The sequence below is a fragment of the Miniopterus schreibersii genome, assembly GCF_964146895.1.
Source record: "Miniopterus schreibersii genome assembly, chromosome: 12".
NCBI classification, from domain to species: Eukaryota; Metazoa; Chordata; class Mammalia; order Chiroptera; family Miniopteridae; genus Miniopterus; species Miniopterus schreibersii.
Window position 1 is genome coordinate 16,366,721 of NC_138112.1, and position 19,879 is coordinate 16,386,599.

The 19,879-nt window shown below is 33.7% G+C and overlaps 1 protein-coding gene across 2 annotated transcripts in view; it reads right to left on the minus strand.

Moving 5' to 3' along the window:
- Window positions 1–1,346: 1,346 nt before the first annotated feature.
- Window positions 1,347–19,879, minus strand: part of CEP126 (centrosomal protein 126) — a 64,397-nt gene continuing 45,864 nt past the window's right edge. The window contains exons 7-11 of one of the 2 annotated variants that reach the window (XM_081152932.1): window positions 16,063–16,175; window positions 13,565–13,640; window positions 11,297–11,506; window positions 6,118–6,182; window positions 1,347–2,029 (exon numbers count right to left, since the gene is read on the minus strand). In XM_081152932.1, the coding sequence (XP_081009058.1) occupies window positions 1,967–2,029; window positions 6,118–6,182; window positions 11,297–11,506; window positions 13,565–13,640; window positions 16,063–16,175 (527 nt within the window). In that variant the 3' untranslated portion in view covers window positions 1,347–1,966. The remainder of the gene's footprint in view (window positions 2,030–6,117; window positions 6,183–11,296; window positions 11,507–13,564; window positions 13,641–16,062; window positions 16,176–19,879) is intronic. The other variant, XR_013999965.1, reaches the window with a different exon arrangement.

Below are 19,879 nucleotides of genomic sequence, written 5' to 3' on the forward strand. Positions count from 1 at the left end.
ATTTCTTCTGTAGTCATGATTTTTGTCTTCTTGATGTTCAGATGCAGTCTACTTCTTTCAATTTCATCAGAAGTCTTTTCAAATCATTGTTACTTTCTTCCAGTAAAATGGTGTCATCTGCACCTCTTGTTGTTGATATTTCTTCCACCAGTTTTACTCCTTTCTCTGAGTCTAGCCCAGTTTTTTTATTTTTAGGAAAATGTTCTGTGTACAGATTAAACAAACAGGGAGATAAATGCACGCTTCTCTGACACCTTTGCCTTTAGGAAACTACTTTTGCTGAGGAGATTACTAGGGTTAAAGGCGCAGCCTGATCTCTTCTTGCTGCTTCTAGTAAAATGCCAGAGGAAAGAGACAGACACTGTTAAAGAAAAAGGAAATGTGACTTGGTGATTTGAGAAGTTCTCAGTTTAATCAGATTTCAAAAGAGACTAAACTTAAAAGATGCACTGTCAGAATAGAAAAAGCTAAGGTTGTGGCTGTACAATCTTCCCCTAATGTCATGGAAGGTTAAAAAGATTACAGTATTCAGTCACAAAAATGGCTCTGTGAAGAGATTAAGTGTGTGATTTATAGATTCCCTCAACTACCTCAGCAGAAGCCAAAAATACTCGTGTATCCATCTAGGAGGAGCCTCTTGTCTAAGGACGTGAATTCCTATAACATATCCAGGGGATCCACAGGATTTTTGGAATTTTATATCAGCACAGTGTCAAATTGGACCAAAGAGGACAGAGAGAATATGAAATGAATGAAACAGGCTGACAGGGCTGCTCAGCAGCAAACACGTGCTGCCTTTCCGAGTGACGGAAGGCGTTCCCAGCTAAGGGGAGGGTGTGCGCACAGGCAGGTGGTGCCTGGGATCTGTAAAGGGTTTGGCACATTGGAGTAGTGGTGTGGTGGGAAAGGGGGGAAGGATGATGCTAGGTAAGTAAGCAGCGCGGACTCAGAACACGAAGAGCCGTATCGCCATGGTAAGGAGTGCACATTTTCTCCAGTCGCTGAAGGGGAAGCTCTGAGAACTTTTAAGATGTGATTGATACGACAGATTTTCACTCTGGCCATTTTGCTCACACTTTAGAAGTGCCATTCCTTCTAGTAGTATTATTGGTGCCAAAGTTAAGAAAGTCAGCTTGAAAAGTCCAGATGAGAGCCTGAAGTAGAAATAATTGAGGGAAAATAAAAGGATGTATGAGACTGTCATAATTCTATACATTTTTTTGGTGTGATTATACAATTTTTGGCTTTGTTTCTATACTTTAAAACATAACCTTCTAACATAAACCTGGTTTCCCCGGAAGACATTCCTACTGGGAAAAGAACATACTGATCAGGCAATTCAAGTAACTCAGTGGGGACTGCAGTTTATTTTTTGTATTTACCATTTACCTTGTGAGCTTTGCTAGTGTAGTCAGTTCTTTAGAGACAATCACCCCCATATATAGTGATAACTTTAATTTCTGAACATGCAGAATTGAGAACAAGATCCCTTGGTAACATCTCCAAAGTATGAAGATCCTTCAAAATCCTAAACAAATAGCTTTACTATTTATGAGGGATATTATTAATCATAAACATTTTACACCACTGTACAAAAATTTAACAGAATTTATTACAAATTTCAGAAAAACAAAGCTTCTCAATTGTCACTAATACATAATTTGAATAACAAATTAGTTTTCATTTTCTTTTTAAATATAATGAATTTATTTCCAGGAGCATGCTCATTAAAAATAATAAAATATTTCCATTTACTAAAAATGTATTTATCAATAAGATATGTAGTAAAGTATAATTTGTAGCAAAAATGTAAACTAGTTAATTTATCTTTATTACCCATGTTATAATTTACCTTTATTTTATGGTTATAGTGTTTTAATAATTAATAAATTGCATAAATATATTATATATTTACAGGAGATTCTCAAAAATAATGATTCCATTTAATAGTTACTGTTAGATTTCATCAGTATTTTCTTTGCAGTCTGGATCCAACGTCAGGAGACAGATTGGTCCTTGGCTGGATGTCCTGTAACATAATTTCAGAATATTCTTTTACTGTTGTATTATAGACTTAAAGGTGGATCTCCTCCTAGATTACAGATTTTAGTAAGATTAAACTCATAATTCAGATTCTCAAATGCCATATATACATCAACCTCAACATAAAGAGTACACTTTATATAAGGCATCTAATTATAATAATTCATAATCTTCACTCTTTGCTATTGGTAAAATGTGATTAAGAGGTTTTAAAAATCATAATCTGATGTGTAAATGGTTGAAATTTAATAATTTTATTTTCTACAGGAAACACTTGGAACTCGTAACACATTAGGAGTAGTTTAAAAATGTACTGGGCTAAAGAAGTTGCTTGGAAAGGTACAGTTAAAAATTCATTAAGTTTATTTTATTTAAATAAAATATTCCAAATGAAAATTCTGCTTCAAAGATTCATAGTTTTTACATTGAAAAATGATGGCAGGTGTCTCGAGGATGCCCTGCAGCAACCCCATATTGTTTGTATATTACCTCTATTAGAATGTGTTACTTGAGCCCTGGCCAGTATGCTAAGTGGTTAGAGCATCAGCCCACGCACCAAAGGGTCTCAGGTTTGATTCCAGTCAAGGGCATATACCTGGGTTGCAGGTTCAATCCAGTGGCCCCAGTTGTGGCTCATGCAGGAGGCAACCAACTGATGTGTCTCTCACATCGATGTTTTTCTCTCTCTCCCCTCCCTCCTTTTCACTATCTCTAAAAAGCAATGAAAGAAAAAAATCCTCAGGGAGGATGAGAAGCCTGGATGAGATACAATTTTTTGTTTGGGAAATTTGGTGGATGATGGTGCCATTAATTGAAATAAGAATTATAAAAGGTAGAACATAGTTTGTGGGTGTGTGTGTAAATTCTGGTTCTGCCACTAAACAGTTCTGGTTCTGCCACTAAACAGTTCTAAGATTTGAGGAAATTATTTGATGTCCCTAGTTTAGGAGATTAAACAACAGAATGTGTCTGAGACCATTTGGCATAGTACTTTTCTGTGCTAGGAATCCAGTAGGTATAATGTTGCTAGGCTGAGAAATTCAGTTCCTGAATCAACTACACAATACATGTAAAGTGTAAAGCTAGACACAAATTATATGGCATGCTATAATTTAAAAACAAAATTTTTGTAAGTTCATATGGGTATGAAAATTTTGGAGCCAAAATAAAAAGAACATAAAAACAGTAATAAAAAACCTGCAACATCTCCAAAACAACAAATACTCCCAAATAGATATGTCTGCCATTGTATGGAGAGATGGAAATCTTTTTTAGAAACTCCCTATTGAAGAACTAGGCTATACCACAATTGTCCTGGTAAATACAATATAGTGTCAGTGATCTCTTGTTTCATACATACAGAAAGCTTAGAATGGGCCTACATATTGCCTTTCTAGAACTTATGTATTAAATAAGTTTACTTATTTGGAATGCAGTGGGATGTAGGAACAAATTTTGAGAGCTTTTAAAAGACAAAAATATATCTAAAGCCATGTACTTTATTCCCAGAGGAGGCACTGAGTACCTATGTATTCTTGATTTAAACATAACTCGAAAAGTTTGGATATATTTTCTGGACTCAAAATAAATTATAAGCAGCTAAACAGAATACTTGAAGGCAAGATACAGGTAGAAGTAATCCCAGGTGATTAAAAAAAAAGCTATAAAAATATAATGTTTGAAAGTATATATCCACCATAAATGTTAACTTGAATCTAATAATGAGAAAACAATCAGGCAAATCCAGATCATGGGATATTCAACAAGACAACTGCTCTGGACTCTACAATAAAGTGTCACTGTGCATGAAGATGAAAAAGAGCGAAGAGACTTCTCTAGGTTAAGAGACATAATAATGAAATGCAATGTATAATCCTGGGTTGGATCCTGGATCAGAGCAATAAAATAGCCACAAAGGCATTATTTTTCAGACAACAAAGGAACTTTGAATATGGAGCATGTATCAGATAATGCTATATCAATATTAAGTATCTTTAATATTGGTATTGTGATGATGGATTTAGAGGGGAAGCATCATTATGTCTGTAATTTACTTTCAAACAGTTCATTAAAACATGCATTTGTGTGTGTATGTATCTCTTGCTCCTATTCTATTCTATTCTATTCTATTCTATTCTATTCTATTCTATTCTATTCTATTCTATTCTATTCTATTCTATTCTATTCTATTCTATTCTATTCTATTCTATTCTATTCTATTCTTCTATTTCTAGTTCTGTTCTGTTCTGTTCTATTCTATTCTGTTTCATTCTTCCATCCATCCATCCATCCATCCATCCATCCATCCATCCATCCATCCATCCGATAAAGCAAGTGTGGCAAAATGTCAACAAATGGTGAAGCCAAAGTGAAGAGTACAATAACAAAATAAAAATATAGCAGAAAAAAGGGCAAACGAGAATCAAATGTTCATATCCCTATGTAGACTATGGTAAGTGAGTTTTGATGGTGGAGGGGGATGGGGTAATTTTAATGTTGCTGTTTAAACAGGCAGTTAATAATTCTGTGATTTTATACCATGTCCCCTGAAAATAAATGGAAGTTTTCTGACTTATATTAGTGATGTTAGAAGAAAGAAGACTAACATGTTTGGAGATAAAGAGACTGAATAAAGCTAATGGTTACCATATGTCATAAAGAATGAAAAAGATATAAAATAAAAATGATTTCAAGTCTACCTGTGGTCCCTAATCCACACCATTAACTTTTCAGTTGTCAGATACTCTAGCAATATAATGACACATTGCACCCATGTGTTCAGTAGAGTAATCTGCTGGTTAGGTAACTTTCTCTTCCTATCAAGTAGTATTTACACTTTGTGATCTGTTGGTTGTCTGTGGTTAGTACACTGTTTTCAGGTTGTGCTGAGGTGTAGAGAAGACTGATCTCAGTCACTGCAGGTCTTCTGTCACTAAAGTGAAGTAAGAATCATAAATGTCCTAAGTAACAGAAAACTGTCACAGTTAAAGTTCAGACACAGGAAAATTATCACTGCAAAAATTAAATTGCTGAATTGATAGAGATGAAAATTTGAGCAAACTAGAGTGTAAAAAGTAACCATGAAAAAAATATACCAAGAGTCAAAGTGACCACTGTGTCAAGAGTTGTGTCTAAAAATCACAGCATCAAAAATGCCACACCACAAGGCCACCTCTCAGAAACACGTGCCCAGAGGTAAATAATAAGCTTCACAAGGGCAGGGACAGCCTTTTCCTTACTTACTATTACTCACTACTGTACTCAGAGCATGCAAATGTCTGAAACATGGGTAAGAAATGTATAACTTAATATAAAAGTAAATAATAAGAAATGAAGAATGCTGTACAATCTTACTTTTTCCTGTCAAGATTTCAGAATTGACGGTACATAATGGAAAAACAATTGAGCAAACATGCAATTAGTTCTCTAACAAAACACTTCCTTGCTGAACACCTAAACTGAGGATGTGCCCTTTCTATAAACCTGAATGTCTCCTGAGCACCTCTAGGCAGATATGATTCCTCCCTTCTGCGATTTCCTAAAACTGTGCATCACACAGTCCTAGCTTACCTTGTATTAGCTATTTGGATATACTATCCATGTGTGTCTTTCTCCATTTTAGATGGAAAATTTCTGAATTGCTGTTTTTCATTTATTTGTGTATCTTTACCAGGACCCAGTGCCAAGGCAAAAACAAAGTTCAAAATACTAATGTCTAGTTTTGAACTTTGAAGACACGGAAGGGATATGGGCAAGAATGGAATCATTGCCAATGTAAATTTCTTAATAATTTTCCAATAAGGCTACATATCTAAAATTATTTGAAGAGTAGTGCACTGATACCTGTTTCTGTCCCCATGACTGATGAAATACACTAGATGTAAAAATAGCTACAATTTTTTAAAAATGAGAGGATATTTGCTTGATCCTAATAGAACATCTTATAACTGAAAGTTGGTTGGGGAGAAAAGCTCCCTAAAAACCAATCTTAAAAATTAATATCAATACAGGATTCTTATACATAAAATCATGAAGTTTCCTAAAACAGAAGAAAAAGCTTCTTAAAATACTTACCAGGAAGGGTATTATTTGTAAGGTATTTTTGATGGATGGATTTTTGCAAATGGTTTCTTGTACATCTGAAATAATTATAACATTACACAAAAATAATTTAGTTATGTTTATTGAAAGAAAAGAATGACTAAATCAAATGCTAAATTCTGATGTGTCAAAATATTAAAAATTGAGTAAGAGGCTTTTTTCTATTGTTCCCAGAAGTAGTCTTTAGACTTATATTAGGTTAGGGAATAGAAGTAATTTGATTAAAAATAATACATAAAATTTATGTTGATAAAAAGGAATTTCTAGTAATTTATTTTATAACAATCTTTATTCAAATGCTAGGTTTTCTTTCCTTTTTATTTTTTTTCTTTTAAAAAACACACAAAGAAATGAATTTCATTCTTGGAGCATCTCAGGAAAGAGGAGATGTTTGTTTAGCTACTGAGGCACAAAGAAGGTCAACTCTTGCCTGTTCAATGTTTAGGCCTTTGTCCATATAATAGCAAGGGTCTGAGCAAAAGAAAGAAAAATTAAATTTTACAGGAAGCATTTAAATATGTGGGAGTATATAACAGGAAACCGCTACTCCAAAAAAACTGACTTGAAAGTTTTTTCTCTTTATCTGCATAATTTTGCATCTTAAACTTATAGCTTTAGTTCTATATTGCTTTTGTGGTTGTAGCACCCATTTATTAATAATTTAAAGATTTTAATTTTAGAATTAACACAGAGTATATAAAACATATGCACATTTTAATTAATAATAATAATAAAGCTAACATCTGTGTAACCACCCAGATTAATAAATTTGAACACCATCTGTTCTTTAGAAGCTTCTTGGAGCTTCCCACCTCCACACTGCCCTGTGGATTGGACGCCTTTCCCTTGCTCACAGAAGTAACCCAGTATCCTGACTTTAATTCTTTATAGTTTTTAACACATACACACATATATATGTATCCCCCAAAGACTATTCTTTAGGCTTGCCTGTTTCTGAACTTCACATAAATTAAATTGTACCATCTTTATTCTCCTGTGATTTTCCTTATTTTGCTCAAAATTATATATTATTTAGACTCATCTATGATGGTGTGCGTGTATGTAGTTTGTCCATTTTCCTTGCTGAATAGTATCCTTAGCACATTTAAAGTTTTCAAAGTTTGGCTTTTAAGAGTGATGATCTCTATATAGTTATACAAGTTTCCTGATATACATGTGCAGGGTTTTATCTAGGATATGCATCTAGAAGTGAAATTGCTGGTTGTAGGGTATGTTCATGTTCAATTTATTAAATGATGGCAAAACATTTCCTAAACTGGTTGCCCCAGTTTACACTCACAACAGCATTATATATGAGCTCCAATTACTGTGTGTCTGTACCAACACTTAGCATCGCCAGGCTTTTTTTAGGTAATCCTCACCCAAGGATATTTTTTTCCATTGATTTCAGAGAGAGTGAGAGGGGAGGAGGAGAGGGAGGGAGGGAGGTGGGGGAGAGAAGGAGAAAGAGAGGGAGAGAGAGAGGGAGAGAGAGAGAGACATGGATGTGAGAGACACATATTAATTGGTTGCCTCTTGTACATGCCCCGACCAGGCTGGGAATCGAAGCTGCAACCCAGGTGCCTGCCCCTTACTGGGATTTGAACCTGAGACCCTTCGGTCTTCAGGTCAGCGCTCTAACCACTTAACCACATCAGTTAGAGCGTGGCTTTTAAATTTAGCTCTGATGAGGATATAACTGTATCTCATTGTTTTAATTTGCATTTTCCTATTTCTAATGAGGGTGAATATCTATCAATGTTTATTGTCATTTGCATTTCCTTTGTTGTGAAATTACTGTTCAAGTATTTTTCCTATTTTTTTGAGTTGTCTTTTTTCTTATTTATAGTTCTTTACATATTTTGAATGAGTCCTTTATCTTATGTATTTTGGTTTCTCTTACTTGTAGCCTGTCTTTTCATTCTTTTAATGACATTTTGATATGAACAGAAGTTTGTAATTTTAATATAGTCAAATGAATTTTCTTCTCTATGGATTATGCTCTGCTTAAAACATCCTTTCTTACCTCAAGGCTAGAAAATACTTATATTATCCCCTAAAAAATTTATATGTTTTCTTTACATTTCATCTTTAACCACCTTGGAACTTATTTTTATGGTAGAAACATTGTTTTTGGTAGGAGTTCAATTTAATTTCTACTTGGTATCCAATTATTCCAATTTGGAGTGACAAACAATTTGTCTCAAAATGACCCCATAAGTTCTTCATAGCTGGGATCCAAACACAGGTTTTCGCCCCATGTGAGAAAGGCTGTGCCTAAATCCAGCTTCCTATGAAATCAGTGGCTCCTTCTCCCAGCAGAAAAAGGCTTCAATTTCTCGCATTGGGATTCCAATTACATGGTTGTTAGACTAGTTTATATTGTTCCACTGCTCTTAGATCATCTGTTCTTGTTTTTCCCCCCTATCTTTTTGTTTTCTCTCTTGGTGTTTCAGTTTGAAAATTTTCTATTACTTTTCTTCAAATTCACTGATTCTTTCCTCAGTTGCATTGAGTCTACTGATTAGCCCATAGAAAATACTTTCTGCTTCTGTTACAGCTTTTATTTCTCACTTTTCTATTTGACTCTTTTTTCTGCTTTTCATCTCTGCTCAAATTCTCCATCTGTTCGTGTATCTTGTCTATCTGTCCCATATTGTCCACTTTTTCCACTATAACCTGTTAATGTCACAGTTATTTAAAATTACCAGATAGTTCTAACATCTGTGTCATCTCCGTGTTTTAATCTGTTGATTGCTCTGTCCCTTGATGGTGTGGTTTTTCCCTTATATTTTTGGAAATATAAGGAAATGTCTTATAATTTTTGATTGAATGCCAGACTTCATGTTTGGAATAGTGGATACTCAGGTAAATCGTTTTTGGGCCTGGAAATGGGCATGCCTCTTCTGCTAGGCAATTGTGTATGTGCAGTCACCTCAGGAACTGAGCTGGGTTTGGGTTTTGTTGTTGCTATGGTTCCCTTCAGCACACCACTGGTTTCAAATTCCTCTAGTGTTTTTTCTTTTATTGCTTCTGCAGGGATCAGGGAGGTGTTTTTTCCTCAACGTTCCTGCTCTGCTCTCAGCTTTTGGCCTTTCTGTGTGTCTGCGCAATACAAGGAGGCTTTCTCAGTGCTCTATGCCTCTCTTCCAGGTTTCTCTCACTTGTTACGTGGCACTTGCTGGTCTCGTGGTGGGGAGCAGGGAATTTTTCCGTTGCCCTGGTCCAGGCTCAGTCTTAGGCATGTACCTTCGTGGTCATCCCCCTTCTCCTCCTCATGGCAGTTGGCTTTGCCTTGTGGCTTTGGTCGGTTTTGTGCAAGATAATTTTGTGCCCCTCATGTAATAGCAGGACACTGCGCTAATGACCTGGGCCCAGGCCTGTTTCTTGTCGCTCCCCCACAGGAAGAGGCTTTTTTCTTTTACCTTTTCCCACCTTTGTAAGTCTTCACTTGTGCACTGGGGGCAATTAACAAAGTCTGCTGCCTCTGTTCAGCTTTTGGACTTTATACTGTAGGAGAGAAGGTTCCGCATGGGGCTTCATGCCTTTCCCACAGCAATGGCTGCTCCTTTCCTCCAGGCTGCACCGAGGAAGGATTTCTCTAATCTCCTCCTGCTCTGCCCCATTTTCTCATGAACACGCCGTGTAGGTTCATGGAAAACAATCTTCAAGTGGCTGTGAACTCTTCCTGTGTCTGTGACTCACAGGGGCTTTATATTCTCACCATAGTTCACACTTATCCTTTTGTAATTTGTTAAAAATCTAAGCAGAATTCCTAATGTCAGCTTGTATGGAAGCTGGCATTTCTTCCTCCCATACTCTGCCACAGGTGAGCCAGTAGTCATATTCTGTCTCTTTTTGGAAGTTCCTGTCTTTCCTTGGATGTCAAGGTGCTTGGTTGTACTGTGACTTCACCTCTCTAATGCATTTAAGAAAATCTATCCTTTTGTTGTTTATTTGCTTTTTCTTAGTCGTAGGATGAGGCTGACACATTACAGCTATATACACTTTAAGTGGAAGTGGAATACACACACAATACATACACATATATTTATATATATGCATTATAAAGGAATGTATGTGTATATATTATGTTAGATTTATTTCCAGTGGTTCTCAACCATAGGCGATTTTTTGCTACCCAGGGAACATTTGGCAGTCAGGAGACACTTGTCATGACTGGGAGGTAGGTACTAGAACATTCAGTGGGTAGAGGGGTCAGAGATGCTGCTAAACATCTTACTATGCACAGGATAGCCCTTACAACAAAGAATTATCTTGCCACAAATGTCAGCAGTGCCAAGGTTGAGAAACCATAATGAATACATTATACATAAAATACTGTTATTATTGCTCATGTCTAAATACCATTACATAATTCCATAATGGTATTTTTTCCAGAACCATGGTTTATTTAGAAATGTGTTTCTTAATGGCTATCATTTTGTTATTCATGTTTAATTAAATTGCATTGTTGTCAGAGGATGTGCATAACTTCAATCCTTTGAAATGTGTCAAGGCTTGTTTTATGGTTTAATATACGGTCCATTATAAATATTCTATGTGTGCTTGCAAAGAACATGTCCCTTTGATGAAGTTTGTTAATCATGCTTGATTTTTATATATTAGTTGATTTTTTTGGTATAGTCTATCAATTACTGGCAATGTAAAAAAACTCTCACCATGGCTAAAAAATATTTTATATATTTTGAGGCTATTTTCTTCAATATATACAAAGTGAAAATATCACAAATATTTCTCCAAAATTAAAATTTTGACAACACAGAGTTATTTTTTCTGTATGTACAGTAATGCTTTCTGCTTCATAGTCAATTTTGTCTGATAATAATACATCTAAACCAGTTTCCTTTGGTTAGAATTTGCTTGTTCAGATTTTCCTTCCTTTTTACTTTAAGCTTTTCCATATCCTTATGTTTTAAATATCTTATTTATAAGCAGAATATGAATATGGTATAATAGTATGACATATTCAAATAGATATTTTAATTGTTATGTACTTGATTTAAGAGGTGATAATCTGGATACATTTTGTATTTTGACTTTCAATTTTTAAGTTAAATTAAATTTTAAATTAAAATAGTCTAAGTACAAAATATAACCCTTCTTACAAAAGGTGTTCTTCCACACTTACAGTATAACCTTTCATTGAGACAGTTAAGGGACTGCAGAATCTTCTGTTCTTCAGCTGACAGTAAACAAATGTCCAATTGCTGGGTCTTATTTAAAGCCAGATTTGGTTTCTGTAGCTGCTTGTTACTCATGACAGTTAGAATTTCATCCTCAGGCACTGAAGATTTCACTAGGTTTTCAGCCATCAAAAACTCAGAAGTACTGTCTGAAACTAAAGAAACTTTACATTAATTATTATTTTTAAAAAATTTATTTTTATTGTTGAAAGTATTACAGATATCCCCCTTTCCCATCCCAATTGACCTCATCCACCCTGCTCCCACCCCCTCCCCAAGCCTTTCCCGAACTGTCTGTCCATGGGCTATGCATGTACGCATATACATTCACTGGTTAATCCCCCCCCCCCCCCCCCCCCCGCTTTCCCTCTGAAATATGTCAGTCTGTTGCATGCTTCAATGTCTCTGGATCTTTTTTGTTCGTCAGCTTATCTTGTTCATTAGATTCCACATATAAGTGAGGTCATGTGATACTTGTCTTTCTCTGCCTGGCTTATTTCTCTTAGCATAATACTCTCCAGGTCCCTCCCTGCTGCCTCAAAGGGTAAGAGATCCTTCTTTTTAACAGCTGCATAGTATTCAATTGTATAAATGTCTCAATGTTTTTTAATCCATTGGTACATTAACTATTCTTTAATCCCTATTTGTCTTTAGGATCAGCACTTACACACACTTAACTGACATGTCTGTATGTATTCATTTCACTAACAGAAACACAGTGAATCTTCTGTTACTTTGCTTTTTTATTTATTTATTTATTTTTTTATCAGAATCCTCTATATCTAGCATTTCCCCATCCCTAATTTTTTTAAAAAAAGATAATCAAATGGTGGCATTGAGGTAATAACAATTCCTACAGAGTGTTGTCTGAAGTAAAGAAAAAAGATATTCTGTTTAAATTATTTTGTGTTTTTTTTGTGTGTGTCATTCATTGGGTACAAAGAGAAGATAAAGTAGATTATCTTTAAAATAGTGATTAAGATGAGTTATAAATAAAAGAGTAAGAGCAAAGAAACTTAAGGAAAGATTAGAAAAATTAGATGATAAGCTGAACAGGACAGCCTAGAAACAGATCAAATTAGATATAGGAATTTAACATTATGTTCAAAGATGAGAGAAAGGAAAGATGACACAATAAATTAGTTTGTTGTTTAAAAAGAATCAATTTGGAGTTTTACTTCACACCATCCATTTAAACAAGTTCCAAAGAAATTAAAGAATTAAATTTAATAACTCAAGCTATTAAAGCAATCTAGAGGAAAAAAGAACATGTCTAAATTTCTATATTAAGGTGTGTTTTTTTTTAACTTACAAGTAATGGAGAAATCACTAAAATGACTAAAGACATATTTATTTAAGGCCAGTCATCCCTAATAGACTTTAAAATTTTGAAGGACAAAACTTTCGTAAGTTTTGTTCATTATTGTATATCCAATATTTACCTGCAGGTAGGAAGTGAGCTCTCAATAATCATTTATTGAATGAAAAAATATAAAATAAGACCTCTATTTGTAAAAATAAAACATATGTGCAATGAAATACAAATAATAAAATAAAAAAAATATTTGCAACTAATATAAGGATTAGAATCCTTTATATTTAAATAATTTACAGAAATTGCTAAGAAAGTACCAAAACTCCAATATCTACAGGGAAAAAGAACATGAAAAAACAATTCACCAATAATAAATATACGTACAAAAACAATTAAGTATATTAATAAAACGATGTACAAATCAAAACTAACGAAACACCATTTCTTTTCCTGTGATAAAAGTAAATAATAGAAGTGATTTACCTTAAGTTAGCACAACCCAGAGAATTCTGAATAATACACTCAAGAAAATACTTTAGGAATATGTATGAAAAGCCATAACAGTGCTTATATACTTTCATCCAGAATTTATGTAACACACAGACTTTCATTCAATAAATATGTATTAAGTACCAATTACTATAATTTTAATTCTGTGACTCTATCTTATGGAAATAATTGAAAAGTCAAGAGAAGGCTTGATGTAGAAAGATGTTTGGTACATTATTACTTAGAAAAAGAAAAACTGGTAACAACTTAAATGTGCAGCGTGAGGAGAATTAAGTCCCAAATAGTGGTTTAACACTCACATATTATGTAAGTATTTGGGAAAATACATATAAGAAAAAAAAATCACTGGGAAAAAAGGTCAGAGGAAAGTGTTTAAACTAGAACATACCTTCTTCAATATTAGAAGTACCCCTTGTAGTTTGTTTTGGCTCACTTGAACTTAGCTGGACACTTTGTCCAAAATTCTATAAAAATAGAATATTAAATCAACATAATTCTGTATTTAAATTTCATGACTTTTAAAAAAGTATTTGATGTATATATTTTCAGCTGTCACTGTTCATGTAACTTGTATATTTTCTTTTTTTTTAAAGTAGAAATCAAGAATTACTGAAATAAGGCCTTTCTATGGTACCTGAATATTAATAAAAAATGTTTTATTTCAATTTTGAAAACTTTTCAGGTTGCAGTGTTGTCTTGGATATTTGGAAGACAGAAGTAAGTTGGGTGACAATCAAAAGTGCTAATTTAAGGAAAGGTAAAAAATTACCTAAAGGTTTATAATCTAGTTGATTTATCACAGTAATGGTAAATCACTACTGCTAGTCTAAAGACTCAGATTATGGCTAATGCCAAGGATAGGTCTTAGATGATAAAACTTAAATTAGAAATAGCTGCCCCAATGCTGCCCAGAACTGGGAAATGGGAAATCTCAGAGCACCAGCAGTTAGTACACCCATTCAGCACTCTCTGATGGATACCAACTCTCCCTCCCTGGATAGGTTCTACTTTGCTTATTTGCTCCCATCCTGTTCCACTCTAAGAAATGACCTTTTCACTGATAAAACTGCCTGGCTGTGACCATACCCCGCCTTTGTTCAGGCTGTTCTGAAAAGTAGCCGATGCAGGTTTCTGCAACAGCTCTTTTAGTAGCTCTTGTAGCCTTGCCTCATCTCCATTATAGACTTGAGACACCCTGGACTGAGACCCTGGCACAAAGTGGTAATTGTGCTTTTTCTATCTTTAGCTGATCTCTTAGATTCTCACAGAAATGGTGGCCTGGGAAAAATCCGGGATGATAAAATACATTTCCTAATACAAGGTGACAGGGGTCAGTGCTTTAGTAACTAAAACTCCCAGTTTGAGTAAAAACAAAAAACAAAACCCCCACAAAACCCAAAACCCCAAATCAAAGCAATACAATAAAATTGAAAAAATTAAACTTCAAACTTGATTTTGATTCAGGAACACTGACGTGTATTCTAAAGCTAACTTTGGAACCTGAGCAAAGTGGGCGTGTGAGTGGAAGATGTGGATGTGAAACAGGAAGCAAGTCTTCTGGACAGAGGGTCAAAAATGGAACTCAAAAGACTAATATAAAATGCAAAGGAGGAAGGCAGAACAGAATAAAACCCAGAAAAATAAAGATGAATTTAGAGAGGGCACTAATAGCAGCCATTTAAAATTTAGTTCGTGTTATTTTTGTTATAACAACTATATGTAACAAATGCATTTCTGTTCTAACAACTACTTTTAAATTTAAAATATATTAATAAAAATAAATAAAAAATTTTGTCCAGTTTATAGATTTTGAGATGTTTGATGTGAATAAAATGGAAGTTAAAAAGAAGGACTTATTTATATTCAGGAAGTTATGTTTATAATAAGTGCTATGTTTGGTATTAAGCAGTAAGAATATATTGATAATAGGACAACTTAATTTATATAAGTGACTTTTGTTTTGCTGATAAGATATATCATAGTTGTTTGTTCTCCATATTATCTTATTCACATAAAAATCAATAGTTTCTACAGCATAACAAATAATAGGATCCTCAACCTATAACTTGAAATATAAATTCTTCATAAGGCACTATTCCAGTTTTATTTAAAAAATTAGATGTGATATTTACAGTAGAAACTCCAAGTGAAATGCTATTCACTCACCCACCTAGAATTTTCAATATTTTAAATTCAATTCTTGGATCAAGTTAGACCCCTAGAAAATGTCATATTTAGGTCACATTTACTTAACTCTCACAGAATTACCTCCACTAATTTTAAAATTAATAGTATTATGCTTTTGGCTTTTATTGAAGATCTCTATTTCACACAGCCATATGAAACTCCCTATTCATTTGTTATTGACTGTTAGTAGGGATATGTCCATTATGAGCTTCAAGGTCCACTCTAGAAGATCCTTAATGGGAAATGTCTTTTAAATAATATACCTCAAACAAAATCATATCAATATCTGCTGAGACCTGTATAACATCATATTTTCCTTTTTACCATGTCTTCCAAGAAGCTCAGATCCAAATAGGATATTTGAACACAGGGAACTATATTAGTCTTTATGATTAGCAAACAAACATGCTTCCTCTACCCATGGATCTAATTTACTTCTCTTTTCTTTCTTAATATATATTTAAATAACTTTGTTATGAATAACCTCAGCTTTTTCCAGAGTTGACTATATAGCAAATAATTACACTATAGCAAGCTCCTAGCAGAGAGATTCCAAGGCTACTTCACAATGGCTTTGGATGTACTTGTATTTTTGTGGTGGGGCACAGTTTACAGCAAGGGCACAGTCCTTTAAGAACTTTCTGTTTCCCAAGCAATTTTCCACCATTCAATAGAGATTTTTACTAATAATGTACTTACATTCATTTGCTCACTGCACTTCTGTCCTACAGATCCAGGCTTTTGCTTTTTCTGCTCTAAAAGATTTCTTTGTTTATTTTCAACAATTCGTTTTCTTCTCGTAACAGTAGAATCTTAAACAAATGCCAGCACAATATCAAATTTATACAAGTTGAGTAAGTAGTATATATCTACCACAAACTTTCAAATTACCTTCAAACATCATAGAAAACTCTGCTTCATTCAGTCAGCAAACTTTTATTGTTTTCCATACTATTTTCTAATATGTACTATGCATGGCACAGATACAATGATGAATTAAACAAAACCTCTGCTGGGTTCTAACCAACCTCTGCTCAGTTGGTTAGAGCTTCATCCCGATATGCCAAGGTTATGGGTTCACACTAGTCAGGACACATGCAAGAGTCAACCAATGAATGCAAAAACAAGTGGAAAACAAACTGATGTTTCTCTCTCCCTTCCTCTCTCTCTAAAAAATTGAGTAAATTTTTTTTAAAAAAAATCTGTTTTTGAGGTGTTTATCATTTAGAGCAGTGACCTCCCAAGTCTGGCGCAACACCAAAATAAATCACTGCTGTGCAGGAAGATAATAGAATTCTACTCTATATTTATGATCTAAAAATTAGTAATTAAACTTTATACTATCATAATACAGTTGACCACTGAACAATGCAGGTGGGGGCTGTTAGTTGCACTGACCACTCATGCAGTGGAAAATCCTGTATAATTTAAGTTGGCCTTGGGATCACGCACATGCGGGTTTCCAACCACCAATGGGAAGTTTGTGTATGGTTAACACTGGCACCCTTGTCAGTTTGCAAGGTAAATGGTCATTTATCGCACACAGAAACAAAGTTATTTTAGAGCAACAGTAGAGATTCTAAGTGTGTGGGGTTGGCAGTGTTATTAATTAGTGCACTTTTGCTTTCTTCAATGTACTAAATATTACGTGTGCTCTAGTTAAGTGAATTATGGATATCTCTTAGTATCTGAATGAGTCCCCTCTGAATGAGAAAGAGGCTGAAAAGACTTTTGTAGGGCTTCCATTACATGTGTAATGTTTTATTATTTAAGGTGAGTGGTGGTATATGAGTATTTATATTATTTTTCTGTGCTTTTTGTAGAATTAAAATATATTCTTGTAAAATCATAGGTCAAAGATAGTACAAATAATGCAAGCACAGGTAGATAAGAAAGGCACAGCTGACACATCACTTATTATCATTACAAACTCTTTGCCACATAATGACAATGACAGTATAATTATGTTTATCACAAAGTTAGGATCACAAATAAAAAATTACCCAAAAAATCATAATAATAAACTTCATCCTAAATGCATATTGTGCCTGGAGGTATTAACTAATGATGGTATATGAAATGAAGTCATCATAATTGGTAAGACATTTGAAACCAAGTTTTCAGAGTATTATTAATAACATATAATAGAAAAAGTTTTGTATATGATAAAATTTTATAATTATTTTAAAGTGTATTATTTATAAAATACAAAATTTCAAAATTATTTTAAAAGTCTTTACTTCATATTTATCTCATTGTGTAAAAATTTCTATTTCTGAATAAATTGCTTCAGGCATATTAGTACAGTAATACATGTATATGGCATATATATATGTGTGCTCAAAATTTTTATTAATAGTGGTATAATAAAAATTTTTCTGTATTAGTTTAGAAGAATTTAAATGGCTTATTACAGTAAAAGGAATACACATAAATTATATGCAGTGCTATAAACAAAATTAAGTGAAAGTACAGAGGATAGAGAGTCCTTGTAAGAATCAAGAAAGGTTTCACAGAGGTTATGCCTGACCTTGGTCTTAAAGGGGGAGTAGGTTCCCAAGTAAAAGAACTTTTTGAGTCAAAAAGAACATTCTATACAAAGGCACAAACTAACAATGATGAAGATGTTAAGAAGTTTTTGGAGGCTGAGAGGTAGAAAATTCAATTTGTCTGGGGCACAGAATATGAGTATGAGTGTAAGCACACAAATGTCTTGGGAAATATATGGGAGTGTGTGTATGTGTGCTTTTGTGATAAAAGTTGAGGTAAGAGAGAAAAATGAACATATTTTTAGCCCTGAAATTATATACTGGAGAACATGAGTTTGAATATTGAATCTAATTTATGTCACTATAGCTAATATATATATTTTCTATATGTAGCTATACACATGTACATAGTTATATGCATATACTGTAACTATACATTTAATATATGGTGACAGGAGAAGATTTGATGTTGGGTGGTGGGCACACAGTGCAATATACAGATCTTGTAACATAGAAACCCACACTTGAAACCTATATGATCATATTAACCATTGTCACCCCCCAAAATTTAATAAGCTAACTATAACTATATAGAACTATATATTAGTCTAATCTATATAACAATAAAAACACAAAGCTTTCAACTTCATAGTTCTAGCCAATATTTGTTGAGCATTTATAATTGCCCAGGCTATTCTAAAGCTGTAGACACTATTATCACTATTTTTACAGACAAATGAAAACAGAGGAAAAGATAAATAACTTGCCTAAAGTCACAGAGCCAGTCAAGGGCAAAAGCTGAGATTTAGCTTCAAGCAGTTAAGTCTCTGAAATCTAAAATTCTAGCTCTTAACCCTCCATGCTAGTAACTTTCATTCTGATTTGACTGAGTCTCACAGAAATATAATTTGCATTGTGACTGAGGATACATATACAGTTTTGTAAAACATACGTACCCTTACAATATATGTTGCACTCTGATAGTTTCTATTCTAGAACATTCTGATTCTAAAATTATATTTCATTAAAAAATTCTGGTTACTATTCATTAAGTTGATTTCACAATCCACTAATATGTCATTACCTATAGTTTAGAAAGCACTGTATTATGTTGATTCCCACCCCTATGGGTATGCTAAGTACTAAATAAGCTAAATGTTAGATATACTAAATGTCATAGTTTCTAGTGAGATCATGTGGACAGCAATAAAATTTCTAGACTGTTTTCTATTCTTGAATTATCTTCCCCTAAATCTTGTGAAGTCCCTACTTTTGCATTTTTGAAGAGCTTTAAAAATACTTTAAATGAGAATTAACTTGGCCATATGACTGCTGCATCAAGAATTTTTCCCTTCCTTCAACCTGTTCTTAAATCTTCTAGAGGCAAGATCTACCAACACTTTTGTACTTCCTTGATTTGTAACATAATTATTTGTTTTTGTGCTTTACTGTTCTTTGTGTAGATGTTCAATTTTATGGATTGTACCTTACTGATCTCAGGAACAGATATAGTATATGCTTAAAACTGTTGATGTTTTGTTCCATTCATACACATGCATTTAAATGCTATCTACTAATTAATATAATAGTTGAAAAACTTGGTATTTTTGCAAAAATAATATAGTTTGCACTGGCATATCTGGCCAAATTTCTAGTCTGCTATAAAAATTCTAGATATGATAGTTTTACTACCAAAACTCAAAATAAAGCTGTATCTTAATTGTTTTAATTCCAGTTGGCTGAGATCTTTTCATGTTTATTGACCATTTGGCTATCTTCTTTAATGAAAAGCTTATTCAAATATTTTGGTTTTAAAAAACACACCAGAGCGATGATCTTTTTGATGTGTCACCTACTCTACAGTCCCCAGTTATTCAACCAAACACTAATGTGGCTATTGCTGTGAAGGTATTTTGTAGATGTCATTAAAATCCATAATCAGTTTGCTTTAAGGGAGGTTGCCCTAGATAATCTGTGTACCTGATTCAAGCAGTTCAAAGGCCTTAAAAGCTGAACTGAGGCTTCCT